Source organism: Wolffia australiana, chromosome 10 (genome assembly GCF_029677425.1).
Source record: "Wolffia australiana isolate 7733 chromosome 10, ASM2967742v1".
NCBI lineage: Eukaryota > Viridiplantae > Streptophyta > Magnoliopsida > Alismatales > Araceae > Wolffia > Wolffia australiana.
Window position 1 is genome coordinate 10,508,722 of NC_135844.1, and position 18,089 is coordinate 10,526,810.

The 18,089-nt window shown below is 36.8% G+C and overlaps 1 protein-coding gene across 2 annotated transcripts; it reads right to left on the minus strand.

The window, feature by feature from the left end:
- Positions 1–3,742: 3,742 nt before the first annotated feature.
- LOC144708396 (oxygen-dependent coproporphyrinogen-III oxidase, chloroplastic-like) lies at positions 3,743–9,621 on the minus strand. 2 transcript variants are annotated; one of them, XM_078581694.1, is made up of 9 exons: positions 9,460–9,621; positions 7,382–7,946; positions 6,110–6,185; positions 5,883–5,977; positions 5,654–5,737; positions 4,900–4,987; positions 4,624–4,748; positions 4,127–4,225; positions 3,743–4,048 (listed from the first exon to the last, which is right to left on the minus strand). In XM_078581694.1, the coding sequence occupies exons 2-9, from the start codon at positions 7,931–7,933 to the stop codon at positions 3,971–3,973; spliced, it is 1,197 nt and encodes a 398-aa protein (XP_078437820.1). In that variant the 5' UTR covers positions 7,934–7,946; positions 9,460–9,621; the 3' UTR covers positions 3,743–3,970. The 2 variants fall into 2 exon arrangements, with proteins under 2 accessions (XP_078437820.1, XP_078437821.1); XM_078581695.1 differs by lacking the exon at positions 9,460–9,621 and adding an exon at positions 9,286–9,439.
- Positions 9,622–18,089: the final 8,468 nt, after the last annotated feature.

An 18,089-nucleotide genomic window follows, 5' to 3' on the forward strand; every position in this document is an offset into this window, starting at 1 on the left:
TTGACATAGTTTTTTATACAAACCCTTACACTTAAAGTCCAATTAGTAGTCTCTAGTTGCACAGATTTCTGGCATCTGCTCAAATTGTGAATCCACTCAGTCCTCAGCAAATCTTCTCACTGCGACAACCTCACTGGAGTGGAAGGCAACAGAAAATCAAGGAAGAGAGAGGGGATCCAAGGATAGGCTTGCATGGTTGTTTCTCACTTATACTTGACATAGATTTTATACAAATCCTTACACTTAAAGTCCAATTAGTAGTCTCTAGTTGCACAGATTTCTGGCATCTGCTCAAATTGTGAATCCACTCGATCCTCAGCAAATCTTCTCACCGCGACAACCTCACTGGAGTGGAAGGCAACAGAAAATCAAGGAAGAGAGAGGGGATCCAAGGAGAGGCTTGCATGGTTGTTTCTCGCTTATACTTGACATAGGTTCTATACAAATCCTTACACTTAAAGTCCAATTAGTAGTCTCTAGTTGCACAGATTTCTGGCATCTGCTCAAATTGTGAATCCACTCAGTCCTCAGCAAATCTTCTCACTGCGACAACCTCACTGGAGTGGAAGGCAACAGAAAATCAAGGAAGAGAGAGTGTGTCCAAGGAGAGGCTTGCATGATTGTTTCTCACTAATGGTTGACATAGTTTTTTATACAAACCCTTACACTTAAAGTCCAATTAGTAGTCTCTAGTTGCACAGATTTCTGGCATCTGCTCAAATTGTGAATCCACTCGATCCTCAGCAAATCTTCTCACTGCGACAACCTCACTGGAGTGGAAGGCAACAGAAAATCAAGGAAGAGAGAGGGGATCCAAGGAGAGGCTTGCATGATTGTTTCTCACTAATGGTTGACATAGTTTTTTATACAAACCCTTACACTTAAAGTCCAATTAGTAGTCTCTAGTTGCACAGATTTCTGGCATCTGCTCAAATTGTGAATCCACTCAGTCCTCAGCAAATCTTCTCACTGCGACAACCTCACTGGAGTGGAAGGCAACAGAAAATCAAGGAAGAGAGAGGGGATCCAAGGATAGGCTTGCATGGTTGTTTCTCACTTATACTTGACATAGATTTTATACAAATCCTTACACTTAAAGTCCAATTAGTAGTCTCTAGTTGCACAGATTTCTGGCATCTGCTCAAATTGTGAATCCACTCGATCCTCAGCAAATCTTCTCACCGCGACAACCTCACTGGAGTGGAAGGCAACAGAAAATCAAGGAAGAGAGAGGGGATCCAAGGAGAGGCTTGCATGGTTGTTTCTCGCTTATACTTGACATAGGTTCTATACAAATCCTTACACTTAAAGTCCAATTAGTAGTCTCTAGTTGCACAGATTTCTGGCATCTGCTCAAATTGTGAATCCACTCAGTCCTCAGCAAATCTTCTCACTGCGACAACCTCACTGGAGTGGAAGGCAACAGAAAATCAAGGAAGAGAGAGTGTGTCCAAGGAGAGGCTTGCATGATTGTTTCTCACTAATGGTTGACATAGTTTTTTATACAAACCCTTACACTTAAAGTCCAATTAGTTTCATACATGTGATCCTTTGGGCCCATGTACTAATCTAGTTTGCAACTCCATCGGCCAAATAACTATTTATTGGTTAACAAAATTAATTAACTATCTCCAACAAACCATAGGGTTTGTTGTCAAGTGAATCCCTTCTCTAGAGTAATATATTCATGTAATTGAACGTTTATCAAACTCCAACAAAATTAAAAATTTCTATATATTTAATTCTCTGGTGAAACCTGAGGTGTTAATTATAAGGTATTATCAAAATACTAAATCAGTCCAAACAAAACATTATGTGAGACACCTATTTTTAAAGTGTCACAAAATTGAGAAAATCAGAAAATACTTCTGAACGAGTATGTATCTAGCATGAATCTCAGAAATAATTATTTATAAACTAAAGTTAATGACATGTTAGCATTCTTCTTATAAACACACTGAATGGCAATGAATTTAGTATATTTAATAAACAATATTCACTATATGCCATAAAAATTAAAATTAATGAAATAATGCTGCGTGGATAGTGAGTACCTATCACTCCTAGTCCTTCAAAACCCATAGGATACTATATGACATCTGCGCAGAGTCATAAAAAATTAGTTTAGGATCCCTTGATTATTGAAAGATATCCTAGTTTGGATACACAAGTTACCAAATCTCACTTGAATGATGTTCCCGAATTCTCAGAGATTCCTTCAAACCCCAAAATTTAAAAACCAAGTATTGTGGAACCTCATTAATCTTTAAGTATATGAAAATTACAACTTATTTTTACAATATCAGCAGAAAAGGTCCAATGTAATAAAAATGAAACGGGGTAGCTACTAATGAAAAACTAAGGTCTCTGTATAGTTTAAGGTTAATGAGCATATGTATTACATTGGACATATGTATTTTCAGCTGGTGATTAACCAACTCTTTTTTCACCAAAATGCTTTCCAATACTTAGACCACTAATTAATGTGATATTACTCGGCCAAATGTTTATACCAGAAGGTATTGAGATGGTTAGTCATGCCAGTACAATGTGCAGACATAGCACATGAAAATATATTATGACACAGATTTCAAGGCATAGTGCAACCAGTGGTTATGTCAAGTTGATGGAGGCATCTACACAGCAGAAAATATATTAAATTGTCAATATCGTGAGAGAAAAATCTACACAGTCTTCAAATGTTGTAAGTGAAGACTTTCGTTACCCAAAAATTATACTTAAAATTGTGTGGCAGAGTGAAGTAAACATTTTGGTTGAGTTCAATCACAGTGAAGAGTAGGGCCTCTAGGAATTACCTATTTTTTGAATCTCGGCGGGCACATAACGAGAGTTATCAAGCTTGACTTAACAATGCTTCACTTTTTCTAGATGGTAGGTACTAGCAGGAGTCATAACATATAAATTGTAAGAAACTATTTCTCGAATTACTATATTTATTATGGGATTTTTAAAACTTTCTTGATTTGTACAAGATCCCCCGTTTACGATGAATACAAAATATTTTTGTGGGTATTGCTTCTACCCCTCTAAACAATCCATAGCAACTAAACTGATGGTCAAAACACGGTGTCACACTTTATGCTCATTGAAAATGATATGAAATATATAAATAATATACCTATTGGAAAGAAATAAAATTAGCTCACACAAATGATTACAATTCGATAAAAAATCCAACCATTTTCAAAAACTAAGGTGAAGTTTAGACCATAAGCAGAAAATTTCATCACTTTTATCTTGATAACATGCTATTTTCAGTGAATCATAACATATCCCTAAACTATTGTTCTTATTCATGGAATCACTTTGCGTTCTGCCCATATGAGTGTCTTTTATCTTAAAGTTGCCCTCCAAAATTCGGTCAACGAGAATAACCATAATCACCCTGAAGATCAAATATCACAGGCTGCAGAACTTTTTTGTACGAGAATTGATGAAATACATATTAATCACCCTGCAACAGGTTAAATCGTTGATTCATTCGGGCAAGTGTCCGATTCATAACACATATTTATATACCCATGTAACGTCTACCAATATGACCTTTTACCATGGTCATATCAGTAGACGTTACATGGGTATACAAATAAAAGAGAAAATAACAGGGCTTTTAAGCAACCGAGAAACTGTAGAATTTTACAAGAAAATTTCTCAGGTTTTAGCTATATTAAAGGCACCTCCGGATTATCCCAATTGAAAGACAGATTTACAATATTCCAAGTGATCAACTAAGAAAATAATTTCAATAACTCCACATCATAGTCATAAAAGAAAACAAGGTTCATTATATGACCATCAACATGGGGGTGCACTAAATATTATTATCTGGTAGATGGAGAGCCTTTCCAGATTGGGTACATGCCTCTAAGCTTATGAAGAAAAATACCACTAATAATGGATCTAACTCTAACGCCGGCATCTATAATAATAGTTAAGTCTACCAAAAAATTTAGTTGATGCCAAGCCAATCCTTGGGATTAATGCAGGCGTCAAGAAGCTTCCATTCCTCGCTACCCTCCTCAGGTTTCTGCAAAAGCCGGTCGAATCCAAGTCAAGAAATAAATCATAAAAAGAAGAACACTGTAAATAAATCTGTTCAACTCACATGATTATACTCCCATCTGGCAGTCAACGGAAGGGAAACGAGAATGCTTTCAATCCGTCCCCCGGTCTTCAACCCGAATGTCGTGCCACGATCATACACCTTCAATGATTCTCAAATGAGTAGAGAGATAGATTGATGCAGAGAGAGAAATAAACGAATATAGGGGCAGTAAAAGCATTAAGTGGCCAAGACACAAAAGATGGGTAAACTTTAGAAAATAATTCAAGGAAAGATGAATTGGGCTACGATGTAGATATAGATACGGGGATACACATGCATGCGCACACATACATATCAACATAGACACTGGGATAGCCACATATAGATATATATAAAGAAAGAAAGACTGAACACAGAAGATAGAAATAGATAAATACATAAAGGGAGAGGGAGAGAGAGGGAAGGAAAGAGAATTATAAAAAGAAAGACAGATAGAGAGAGAATGAGAGAGAGGGAGGGATATAGATGGAGAGAGATAAAGATATAGGGTTACATACAAGGTTGAATTCAATGTATCGGCCTCTCCTCAGCTGCTGCCAGTCCTTGTGCTGATCAGTGAAAGGGGTGTCCTTTCGACGTTCAATAATTGGAAGGTAAGCTGGAATAACAGATTTTGCGCACTCTGAACAGAAACACAGATAGAGAAAGAGAGAAAATATTAACCACATCCTTCCCAGGCTGTGTCGTGTAGCGAGAGAAATGACCCAGATGCATTAAATTGAAAAATATGATACTTTGCGGACTAAATCAAGAAAGATATGATAAGTATGTACCTGTGGAGAAACCCAGGAGCATCTCCTGGTCGTAGTCGTTGAGGTCATCGAAGAATATTCCTCCCAGGCCTCGTCTCTCTCCCCGATGCTACAGCAGCAAAGATAATTCGATCAAACGATGTCCGTTTCGTCATGATTTCTCTCTCTCAACAATATATAGACGATGATCATACACTAATGACCATGATAACTCTCTCCCTTTAAAGGCATTAACTTCTATACGATGACCGTGACAACTCTATCTCCACATTGTCAATTACCATGATGCTTACCTCTCTCTATTCTACAGAGATGTTGATCATGCTCAACTCTCTCTCTTTCAATACACACAATACTTACCCAATAACCTTTCTTATCTCCCTACACATAATAGATGATGACCAGTTTCCAATGATGCTCACCTATCTCTTTTCCGCAAAGACAATGATGATGCTTAATTCTCTCTCTCGCTCGCTCTCTCTCTCTCTCTCTCTCTTCATACACGCAATTCTATACGATGGCCAATAGCCAGTATATGATTATCTTTCTGCCCATTTATAGATGATGATTATTTTCCATTTGGTTACCATTCTAATTCTACAGACACAATGATCATAAGATAATGATCATTCTCAACTCTCCGTTTTTTCTCTCTCTCTTTCAATACATACTTATTTCTCTCTACAAATCGATAAATGATGATCATTATCTAATGATCATGCCTAGCTCTTCTGTAGACCTATAAATATACACAGGCAAAATAAAATGAACTTACTGGGATGACGAAATAGTCGTCGCACCATTTCTTGAATCTGGGATAGAAACTCGGGTCAAACTTGTCGCATGCCTGCTTCTGGATCTGAACAAGGGATTTTTTTCCAAGAAGTTAGTCACACCAAATCAATTACAATTTAAGTCTTTAAAATATTAGTTTCCAGTTAACTTTAAAACCAATAACAATAAAAGTTTATTGTCAAGAACAAAGAAGGTTCTTCAAAACATACTGAGTGGAAATGAACGACGTCTTCCTCAAAAATGTAGGCAGGAGTAAAATCCGTGCCACCACCAAACCACCACTGCCTCGGTGCCCCAGGGGCATCTGTATGATCCATAAGAGTCGCGTTTAAAAAACAAATAATCACAGTTAAGCGTAAAAAAATCAATTTTCCTAAAAATATTGATTGATAAATTGACATTATTGTTTTCACCAAGAACAAGCTGTACTTTGTACCTTTTGGTGCATCAGTTTCGAAATAACGATAGTTGAAGTGCAAAGTGGGAGCAAAAGGATTCTTGGGGTGCATGACCTGAATTTAAACCAAAAAATTAGAAAATAAATTATGTCAAAAGCCTTTAAGCAACTATTAATGAGAGGAGAAGCCCAGAATACCTACACTCTCACAGGAGCACAAGATAATAATTCAAAAAACTTAATCCCAGTTCAGTTCAATCTCAAACGTAGTGCTCTCGTAACCACAAATATCTCCCAGGAACCTAGTGCTATCGTCGTTGGATATTCCACTTATATATGATCAACATATTTGGCAGAAAAAAGAAGAATCTGATCAAACCCAGTGCAGGAGGGCAATAGTTGACCCAAAATCATCCAGAAAACAGATCATACTTCAAAAGATTAATCTGAGCTTGCATTCAACTTTGTACAATAACCTAAAAAGACAATCGAGTATTCAAAGTTAAAGGATTAGATCGAGCTATGAAAATCTTGAAAATGGATCAATGACTCTCTCTGAATTTGAATCTGAATTGACTTTGTAACCTACTCAGATCTCAAATTGAGCACCCCATTGGCCGAAACTGGAGAAGGAACTCGTGAGTTGATCCTAAACATCCTAACAAACAGGCCAGATTTTTGAGAAACCAAATATGAGCTAGCATAGGTACACAAACTGAGCACCCCATTGGCCGAAACTGGAGAAGGAACTCGTGAGTTGATCCTAAACATCCTAACAAACAGGCCAGATTTTTGAGAAACCAAATATGAGCTAGCATAGGTACACAAACAACATACTCAAGCAGCATAACATGGACTTCCAAGATTTATCTTCCATTGATTTTCAACAGAGAGAACAGGAAATTATGATCAATCTCGAGCTCCTTTCGTGAATTGCATCTCAAGAACACAATTTGCAGAAAGGAGGTGGATTTGATCAGAACCTGAAATGGAGCTCAAGATTTGATCACAACCTTATATAAAAACAAACAAAATTTCAAGAAATCAAGTTCAAGCACCAAGATAATTACAGGAAACATTCATTAGGCATAACTCAGCCAAAACATCCATAATATTTCAAGATTCTTAATCTGAGCTTGCAGCAATATCCAAGATAATAACAAAATCATCCATAAAACATCTTCAAGAACCCCAATTCAAGCTTGCTTTAATCCACAATTGGCATCCCTTGATCTGTCTTCCGACAATTTCCAACAGGCAGAACAATAGGCAATCAAAAATCAACTTAAGTCAGCAGCAAAGACCACTCACCGAGCTGATTCCAGCGGCAAAGAATGGAACTGGCCCTGGTTTTGCATCCGCATCAGCCCTGGCAGCTCTATAAGCCTCCGGCGGCATCACTCCATACACAACAGATACGTTAACTCCAGCCTTCTCCCACACCGCACCGTCCTGCAGCACCCGAGTGATCCCTCCACCGCCGCCAGGCCTCGACCAGACGTCCTCCTTGAATGTGCCGCCACCGTCGGCTGCCTCCACAGCAGCACAGACCGCGTCCTGCGTCTCCCTGATCATCTTCTCAAACCTGGCTCGGACACTGGGCTGGTGCCCAGAGCCGTCACCGGCGCCATCTGCTTCCCGGAGGAAGGTTTCCGGCCGCTCACTCTCGGGGACCTCCTTTTCGACCGCCACTGCCTGGGATCTGGTGACTAGTTTGCGGCGGGCAACAAGAGGGGAGCCACGGCCGAGGGGGAAGCAGGGCTGAGAGATTCGGTGGCTGAGCGGCGGCAGCACGGAGCTCTGGCGGGTTGTCAAGGCAAAGGAAGCAGCCGCAGGAGAGGAGATTACGCCGAGTGCTTGCATTGCTGGTGCACGCCTGCAGCATGGACAAGCTAGTTCAAGCTTCAAACAATAGAAATCAGAGTCAAGTTTCCGGGTATTTGAGCATTGGGAATTCAATCCTCGGGGCAGTAGAAATCAAATTCAAGATTCAGGATTTCAAGCATTGCCAAATTGAACCTCCAGGCAAGAGGAATATAATTCATCGTTCTGGGTTTTGAGCATCGGAAAATCAAACCTTGCATAAACAAAGATATAATTCAAACTTCTGGGTTTTGAGAATCGTAAAATCGAACCATGGATAAACAGAGATCTAATTCAGACTTCTGGGTTTCAAGCATGGGAAAGTTGAACATTTGAATAAACAAAGATATAATTCAAACTTCTGGGTTTCAAAACATTGGATAATCAATCCTTGGATAAACAGAGATCTAAGTCAAACTTCTGGGTTTCAAGCATGGGAAAGCTGAACTTTGGATTAACAGAGATCTAATTCAAACTTCTGGGTTTCAAAACATTGGATAATCAATCCTCGGATAAACAGAGATCTAAGTCAAACTTCTGGGTTTCAAAACATCGGATAATCAATCCTTGGATAAATAGAGATCTAAGTCAAACTTCTGGGTTTCAAACATCGGATAATCAATCCTCGGATTTTTCTTCCAAAAAAAAAAAATCAATCCTCAGAGATCTAATTGAAACTTCTGGGTTTTGAGCTTCAGAAAATCAATCCTGGGATAAACATAAATCAAATTCTAACTTCTGGATTTCGACCAATTAATGATCAATCCTCGAATAAACAGAGATCTAATTCAAACTAATATGTTTTGATCATCGGAAAATCGAACGTGGGATAAACAGAGATGTAATCAAACTTCTGCGTTTTGAGCATCGGAAAATCAAACCAGGGATAAACAGAGATCTCATGCAGACATCTGGGTTTCGACCAATTAAAATCGAACTTTGGAGAAATAGAAATCTGATTCAAGCTTCTGTGTTTTGAATTTCAGGAAATCAAAAACTCTTTATTTCCAGCTTCTGGGTTTCGAGGATGAGGAAATTGAATCTCGGCACAACAGAAATTCAACTACTGGGTTAAAATCTGAGAGCGAAAGTATACTCGAGGGAGAGAAGCCCTCCTGTCATTGGAGCAACAACAGGAGAGAGAAAGAGCGAGATACATAGAGAGAGAAAGGGGGTAAATCTCGAATAACGAAAAAATCAAACCTCGGAGCAACGAAATTCACCCACTTCACAAAATTTAGAGAGCGACCCACCATTTTCACCAGAAATAGAAGGTGACCCATGATGTTCAAGCAACAGAAGAGAGAGAAAGAGAGATAGATACATAGATAGATAGAGAGAGAGAGATAAACCTAGCGCAAACATCAAGCAATGGGGGATGATACTTCAAAGAAACAAAATTTTCATCCACCGCAGAGAAATCCGAGTTCTTTCCAGCAACCAGAGAAGAGAAAAAGAGAGAGAAAGCTGTAGAGAGAGAAAGAAAGAGAGAGAGCTTTAGAGAGAGAAAGAGATAGAAAGGCAACCTGGTTCTCCGCGTTCCTCCTCCGTAGTCTCCCCCGAGCAAGGTAGAAGGAAGACTCTCTCTCTCTCTCTAGTTTTCTCACTCCTTCTATCTCCTCCTAGAGAGAGAGAGCTGATAAGAATAACACAGAGGTGTAGGTCTCGATTTTCACCGAATCCTACGTTTTAAAATTCTATTGGTTTACAGAAGTTGTGTGTAGGCTTTTGGTGCATTTCACAACTGACGGATAAGAGGGAATCGGAGGGGGCCAATCATAGAGGGAGAACGAGTTTCTCGTCCGGTGAGGCGGAGGGGAAGTTTTGGTACGATTCGAAATGCACGGGAACGGTGCGTACAAGGGTTATACTTGGTTAATGCCATTGTACAATGTAAATAATAAACCAAGTAGCATGAACAATTTGGATTATTGGGCACATTTTTTTCTTCTTATTTTTTTAAAATATTCTTTTCTTATTTTCTTCCAACAGTTTCTACTTTTGGAAGTTTTACTATATAAAATGTACACCAAGTTTGTGGAACACGATTATATTCAGTCAATTGCCATGGTGCAATGTAAGTAACAATCCATGTAACATGGCAAATTTGGATTGCCGGACATATTTGTTTTTTCTTCTTCTTTTCTTACAACAGCATAGCTTTTTGGAAGTTTTGCTGTATAATATTTGCAGTAATTGCCTTGTGATAATCTAAAAATGGGGTTTTAATTCGTGTTGGTATTTTTTAGATTATTCAATAAAAATATAAACCTGTACTCAGTACTTTTAACTAAAAATATAAACCTGTACTCACTTAAATTTTAGCTTAATGATTTAGTATTCTTAAAATATTGATTATTGTGATGAGATTAGATACCTATAAAATACAGAGTCAAGTGATGAGAAAATGCGAGGTGAAATAGTGATAATTAGTACTATAATTAAGATGATGATAGTAGAAAGTAATAATTAAGATTTCAGAAAATCTAGTGAGAGCGAGGATGGAGTGACGATAACATGAAGAAAACATGGGAGCAAGGTGACGAGTGAGTTGTATAAGGTAAATGACTAGTAAGTTAACGACAAGATGGTGACATGAAGGTGGTAATACATGACTAGCGAGTGTACGAATGTGATGTGATGGCAGGATGTGATAGTGAAATCAGCCAATCTAACGATGATGTCGATAAATAACAATGTTAGACGAGGACACTTCCATTATATCCTTATGTTCCGCCGGGATCATGTCGATTTGTGAGTGCAAGTAAGCTCCCCCTCTTCTCTTCTACCTCTTCCCACACACCAAGTTCAAGGATGCACACCTCTATTTATAGATTTGAGGATATGGATTGAAAGGGGGGGTGAAGATGAAACATCCCTCTAAATATCAGCTCAATTAGACTCCAGATCGTCATATATCAATCATTAAAGTTGGAGCAATCATAGCCATCCATCTTTTGTCTATACTTGTCATCGGCACTAATGCTGCATCATTTTTGGTTGGCGGCTGAGGTATCCTTAGCTATTAATGATTGGCATTATCATCTCATCTTCCGTGATCACCCGCCCTCAAAATGTCACGTGTACCTGAGAAAGAAAAGACAAAGGCTTTCTTTTTAATTGTTTGTTGAATCATTGTGATGTGGTGGTGCATTGTCACATGCTACATCAGAATCTCTCTCTTCTTTCTTATTTTTATTTTTTATTTTTATTATATTTCTATTAAATGCTAAATTGATGTGTAATTTTCACAGAGTAATCATCAATCATTCAATGATTGTGTGATGTGGTGACATGTTTCCACGGGCCACATCAACATCAATTTGACTTTTAACCATTTGCAGTGGTACATGAGCCCTTCACATGCACTACCACATCTTTTGACTTTTTCTCTCATTTTTTATTATTATTCGTCTCTATCAACGACACATTCTTTGTGATTTCAATCTTTCCTTTTTTTCTATTGGTCCATGTAGCCCATGGGAATAAAAGTATACAAACTATCAGATAACGATTGGCACATTATGAGATCACAATTTGCGCCTTTGCGCAATGATTAGAAAGTTTTTCTTTATTGAAAAAATACACGTTGTCGGGTACGTTCAACCCTGCGGTTTTTCCCGTAGACCGATCCAACCGTGCCTTGGATGCCACCTCGGGATTGCTCATCACTGTTGTTAGGCATGGAACGAGCATAAATATCCCAATCACACTTGGATCCTACTCATCCACTCCATGTGCAAGAAAAGAAAAAGGAACATGAGTGATACCTAGCAGGTGCTTGAAGAAGGGGGCTCGTGTTGACGTCTCACTGGGTCCACCCGCAGTAGTGATGATGCATGGAGCGTGTGGAGCTCTCCCCACCATCAACAGGTGGCATCGTTGGGGCGCGTGGCCGGACATCTGTCAAGCGAGAGGGCGAGTGCTCCCGCCTCTAGTGCTCCATGCAATACGCCAATTGCTGGGTCCATCCTTTGATGGAGTGCGATGCGTGCGAAGAGCCGGCAAGCCAAGGAATCAAATGGTGAATGCTTTTGATTCGTCACCATTTAATCGAATTGAATGGCAACACTTGGTGGCGTGCATGTTTAAGACAAAAATAGATTAATAAATCATTATAAAATAAATACTAAGTCATAAAAAAATATATATTTTTTGATTTTAAAATGAATATCTCCAAGAATATAGAGCCAACAAATTCATAAAAATATATTCTGAATCAGAAAAAAAGTTATTTAAGAATATAATGTTGAAAAAATCCTTTAAAATATCATTAAATAAGAAAAATCAATATCACTCTAAAAATAGATTTAATCATTTAAACGTTGATAAAACATGTTTAGAATCATTTTAATGCATAAAAATATGTTAATTTCACAGGAATAACACAATAATTTGCATCACCATGTTACATTATGAGTAATAAGCCAAGTAGAATGAGTAATTTGCATTCTTGGACATTTTTTATTCTTCTTTTCTTCAAATATCTTTTTATAAACTTGATTTTTTACTTATATTGCTAACAATGTTTTTTGTGTCCATGGGCTGCTAGAGACAAGTCATCAGCTCAATTCACTCAGTTTCAAGAGATGGGCATATTAATAGAGTTCTGAATACTAACTTATATATTTTATTTCTTCATTTCATAGAGGTATTATTGATCTCATCTGACAATCACAAACGAATCAAGAGAGTATTTTGGATGTCAGAACTGAATCTGTTGATATAAAGTAGTTGAATTTCAAACATGTTATTGATATTTTGTCATTTCTCTAAAGACTATTATTTTATGTTATGTAATTTAAAATAGACAACAATTATTACACATGAAGATTAGAAGAATATAACATGCTGTTCACTCTTAATTATTCACAAAACTAAATATAACATGCTGTTTACTGTTAAGTATGAAAGTAATTAAAACTTGAAAATATTTATTCTAAAAGTATGGAAAGTACTATTTAAATAATCATGAAAATTTGTAATCTCACAATATACAATAAAGCGTACATCTCAAGCAATAAATTGTAAGATATGAAATAACATACATAGATATAATGATTTAGTAAAAACTATAATAATATTTCAAAATAAAATTTGCTCATAAAAAATATTTACATGATACATAAATTAAATATATTGAACCATAGATGATGCTAAGCATACAGTTTTTTTTTGCATGATATATCCTTGAAGCAAATGGCATGAAATTAAAAATGAATATTATATATAGGGAACGCCATGTCGGGGACGTGATGCCTCGGACGTGACGGAATGGATGACGAAATGTGATGGACAATGATGTGACGAAACATTCATCACATCACTGTCCCATCACGCATCCCAGCATATGTAAAAAAAACCATCACATTCCCATCACCGTCCCTCCATAGGGCGTCCCATCATGTCCCTGTCACCGTGATGGCATAACCGTCACCGGTGATGTGAATAAAACCCTACTTGAACAGAGGGGTATATCTCCAATTATTTGTAGGTGGCGTTGGTTTGGGAACGCAAAAAAATAGAGACTTCTGTGCAAAATGCCATGAAATAAAAAAGACCACGTCACGTGGCAAAATCTCAGCTGTTGGAAAGATTAAAAATAATGATTTTTATATGTATTTTCTGTCTGTTTTAAATTTTCAAAAATTCGAACTTATGTAGCCAACAAGCCAAATCACACATTCCACATATCATTCCATGTTCATTAATATAACATATTCATTATAGTGCACATGTGATGCTTATAATGAAGTCCATGAATACATGATCGGACTTAGTGAATTATGATGATATCATAATATGGAGATCACTAGTTTTTAAGTATACATGAGGATACGCTCAAAGGATACGCGAGAAGGACATTGAAGTATGCAAATAGAATATCACTATCTAGCCTCACTCGTATGATGAGTATGGCCATTCCCATAGCAATTAGTGTGGAGACACTAAGGATAGGTAGTGGGTGCTTTTTAGTGGAAAGAGTTCACGTAAATGATCCGTACGAATCCTTGAATGGTATTATACCAAAACTGTCAATCAGGTTGATTCACGTCATGATTGTGTACGTGGTACTTAGACCTGAGACACCAAAGGCGTCTTGTGGACAAACAGTTATACTTTGACTATGACCTACACATCCCTAACCATGGGATTCTAAATAGTCTTAGTTCGGGCGCATCAAGAAGTTCACAAAGACGATTGAGTGGTCAAGATGGGATCGTCCACCCTTAGTATAAGAAGTGATAGCACAAGGAAGACGATGCGATGAAGTCCTTGACCAAGATAGTGAAGTATCGGAGAAGACCGATTAGGGTCAGTACTAACTCAGATGACCGATTAGGGTTTGACAGTCGAGCATACCCTAAGTCATCCAAAGAGCGTCAAGTGGATGTAGGATTATACATACACCGTAACTGATGATGAACAGGTTCCAAGAGTAAGTTGATACATACTCCTTTGTATCTTCTAGAACACGAGGTGTAGCTTGGTACCCCACGTGTTGGGCACTCCACCTATCGATTGGGTTAAATTGATCCAATATTATTAATCTGTATGATGATATAATTATTAATTTGGAAGGCCAATACAGGTTATTGGGTTGTTGGAGTCGTTAACTAGACTGATACATGGGCCTAGAGGGTCGTGCGTGAATGGTCTTTTGGACTCGAATGATATACTTAAGTTTTGGGGATTTTTATGAAAAATACCCCTTTAGTAGGGAAGGCCCTGAACAAAATTCACCGACGCTAGAATTTTTCAGGGGCCTTCCCCTTCTTCTCCCTTCTCCTCACAACCCCTCTCCACTCTTGATGCGATTAGGGCGACGTAACGACGACGATGGAGATTGAACGAGGCTCATCAATGAGAGAGAGAGAGAGAGAGGTGATTCAACGTGCCGAGGATCACGTGGATATGTCTAGAGGCTGCACACATGAGCAGCTTGACTCGTCTCTCTCTGGGATCTAAGAAATTACGGATGTGATCTATGCAAAGGTACATTGTTTCATGATTTTATTGATGCCGTATAATTTCGCTTAAGTCTTCCGCTACGGATATCTTTTGATTTCTTCATCCAGATCTAGGCCTCTATAACCCAATAATATACATAAAGGTAAAAATTATTTTATGTAATTTATTTTATATCCTATATTGCTTATGCATTATCTTGATGTTTTAGAATCATGACATAAATCAAATCAATATTTTTTGGATTCTTTATATGGTGGACATTCCGAATCTGATTCATTATGCACAATAAAACCAAATGAAATTGAAATTTCATAATAAAAAATCAAGTACATCAATAACCAAATCATCTTATGTGGAGTGGTAGACAATCAAATCGTTCTTTCAATGATTCTCCTCAAGCCACACAGCTATCCAACCTCTATATGTACCTCTATTAGTTTAATCTCCTCATTATCTTCTTGGAAACTACTACTTCAGATCCTTGAAGATATTCTCCACATTGATAAGCCTAAAAATTGATGCGTAAATACGTTGTTGATTGGGCTTTTAGACACGCAATAAAATTTCTAAATACCCTTAATCACTAAATACTGTGTATAAAGCAAGCAAGGGTTCGAACCACAGGGAGGCAACAAGCAAGAATTTTTATCCAATTTTAAATAAATTAATTCAAGAATGAATTAATTTTGCAATTAATAAACCTTAATTATATTAATTATGTTTTTAATTGATCAAAATTCAATAAAAACTTAATTTTGATTTTAAATATTTTCGATCAAAACACTCAAGATAGGATAATTTTTAATTATAAGATTATACTAATTCGGATTAATAATTTCCCAAATATAATAAAATTTTAAGACAATTTTTATAAATTAAAATTGGGAATTAATAATCAACAAGGGGGTTTTGAAATTGGACTTCAAGATGGACGAATTTTTTGATGAAATTTAATATTTAGGTTTTTTATATATTAAATTAAATTTCCAAACAATCAATTTTGAAATCTAGAGAGAAAAAATAGATGAATTAAGCTAGAGAGTGAAAGTGAAGAATTTGGGGGAAAAGTGAAATCCGACCCTAATTTAAAAATCTAAAAAATGCAGAATTGTTCCAAATCTGTTTGAAACTAAAGATTAAAACTCAGATCTCGAATCAAAATCAAATTACAATACTAGTTTCATTCGAAACAACTTTTAGGGCATGTACATTTCTCAAGAAGAAGTTTAAAATACAAATCAGAAACTTAAAATTTTGAATGAAGAATTAAGATTTGTCGACTACAGAAACAACTCTTGTGTCCTTCCCGGCCAAATCCTTGGGGAGAGCTTCGAAAAGTAAAATTTGCCCTTTTTCAGACCTCTATTTAAAGATCCAACCATAAATATTGTAGAGGGGTAAAAGATAAACATGCCCTCAAAATTTCAGCTCAATCGGACCTCTAGATCTCAAGATATCATCGTTTTATTGAGGATTAATCTAGGCCGTTGGATCTTTTGATTATTTAAAGATAATGTATTTTTCTGATTGGGTGACGCCTTTTTTCCTTGTTTTCGCCGCCCTCGGATCGCGTCTCGACACATGTCTATGCGTTTCAAAAGGGCGCAATCATCGCGACATGATTACTGCATTTAAACGGCTAGAAAAGTGCCACGTCACCCTATATTTAAAAAAAACAAAAAAAGACAAAACAGCTTTTCATTAGAATTAATGACACAATCCTTTTTCCAGTGCATTTAATGCACGCGGCGAATCGATTGCGGGTTTATATTAAATATGGCATACTTTTTATTAAAGCACATGCGTCGATAGCCGCGTGCAATCAATGCACGCGGCTACTAGACTGTACGAGGATTCATTTTCAATAAATGCGCAAAAAGAATCATTAAAATACATTTTTCTTATTCTTGCCTACCGTGCCATGCGTATATGATTCGCTCATTATGGCACCGCGATGCGCGATGCCATAATGAGCCTATCATTGATTAAATTGGCGCTTCCAATCATTCACCCACATTTTTGGGCTAATGACGTGGACGCCATAAAGTTAATAAAAATCATATTTTAATTACTAGATAAATAAAATATATTCTTTTAAATTTGTAAAATCATTTCTTGGCTATAGATTGGTTAGAAAAGTTTCCCATAAAATATGGGAAAATTCCAGAAAAAATAGGAAAACGCTTACCAATGTTTAGCCAAGTGTTTTAGGCTCTGTAAAAAATATTTATTCAATAAAAGAGGTCATATATCATTAAAAAATACTAAAAAATTAGAATCCATAATAATATCAAAGTGTAAGTCATTTATCTCCATTTATATATGATAACATGCAAATATGGTCATTAAAATATATAAATCTACTGAGATATTCATCAATTAAACACTTTAATTTGCAAGTTATCACCCATTACACTCCCTCAAATACAAGAGAGCTCTCAAGAATAAGTGAAGTAGGGCGCCCTAAAGAAACTACTTGTATTTTTTCTCACAAGAGGCCTTAGTCTTTTTATATTAAAATGGGTATTTTTTTTATCAGAAAGCCAACTGCATTCAAGTATACAATTGATGTCCAATAAGCTTTATGTGTATAATCCTCCCATGTACGAGTCTAGTCAATAAATAAAAAACCCTACTACTCTTTTTTCCGATTCCCAGTTAATTAACTAAATACACAATACAGATAAATTAGTAATTGATTAATTTAACCTAATTGAGTGGTTTAGTTACCAACATCTGAGGTGCCAAGATATCATGGTGTTATAGGCAGTACAAATTATAACCTTCTTGTCATCAGTTACCGTGTAATCCTTCATCTATGCAACACTCGTTGAGTGGCTAAGGTCATGGTCAACTATCAAACATCAATATCTTACTCTAGTTCTTACCGATGTACTTGGGAAATCATTAGAAAACATTTCTTGATATTTTGATTGCCGTGGACAAAAACTTTATCATAACATCTTCCTTGAATCGTCTACTCTTTTAGTAAGGTTGAAATTCACATCTTGATCGCACAATAATCTTTGTTGATTATTTCTATATCTAGGCTGATAAGTTTTAGAACTCATAATTTAAAGTCAAAATAGGACTATCCATCCACTAGATGTATTTGGTGTCTTGGGTAAAAGAACCACTTACACAACCATGTTGTGGATCATAATAATTAATAGTTACGTATAAA

Excerpts from the sequence above, each read along its gene's own strand:
- LOC144708396 (XM_078581694.1), bottom strand. The coding sequence starts at position 7,933 with ATGCAAGCACTCGGCGTAATCTCCTCTCCTGCGGCTGCTTCCTTTGCC. Across the intron at positions 4,749-4,899 it reads GCTCCTGGGTTTCTCCACAG|AGTGCGCAAAATCTGTTATT; the intron begins GTACATACTTAT and ends GTTTCTGTTCAG. Across the intron at positions 4,049-4,126 it reads CCAGATGGGAGTATAATCAT|AAACCTGAGGAGGGTAGCGA; the intron begins GTGAGTTGAACA and ends CGGCTTTTGCAG.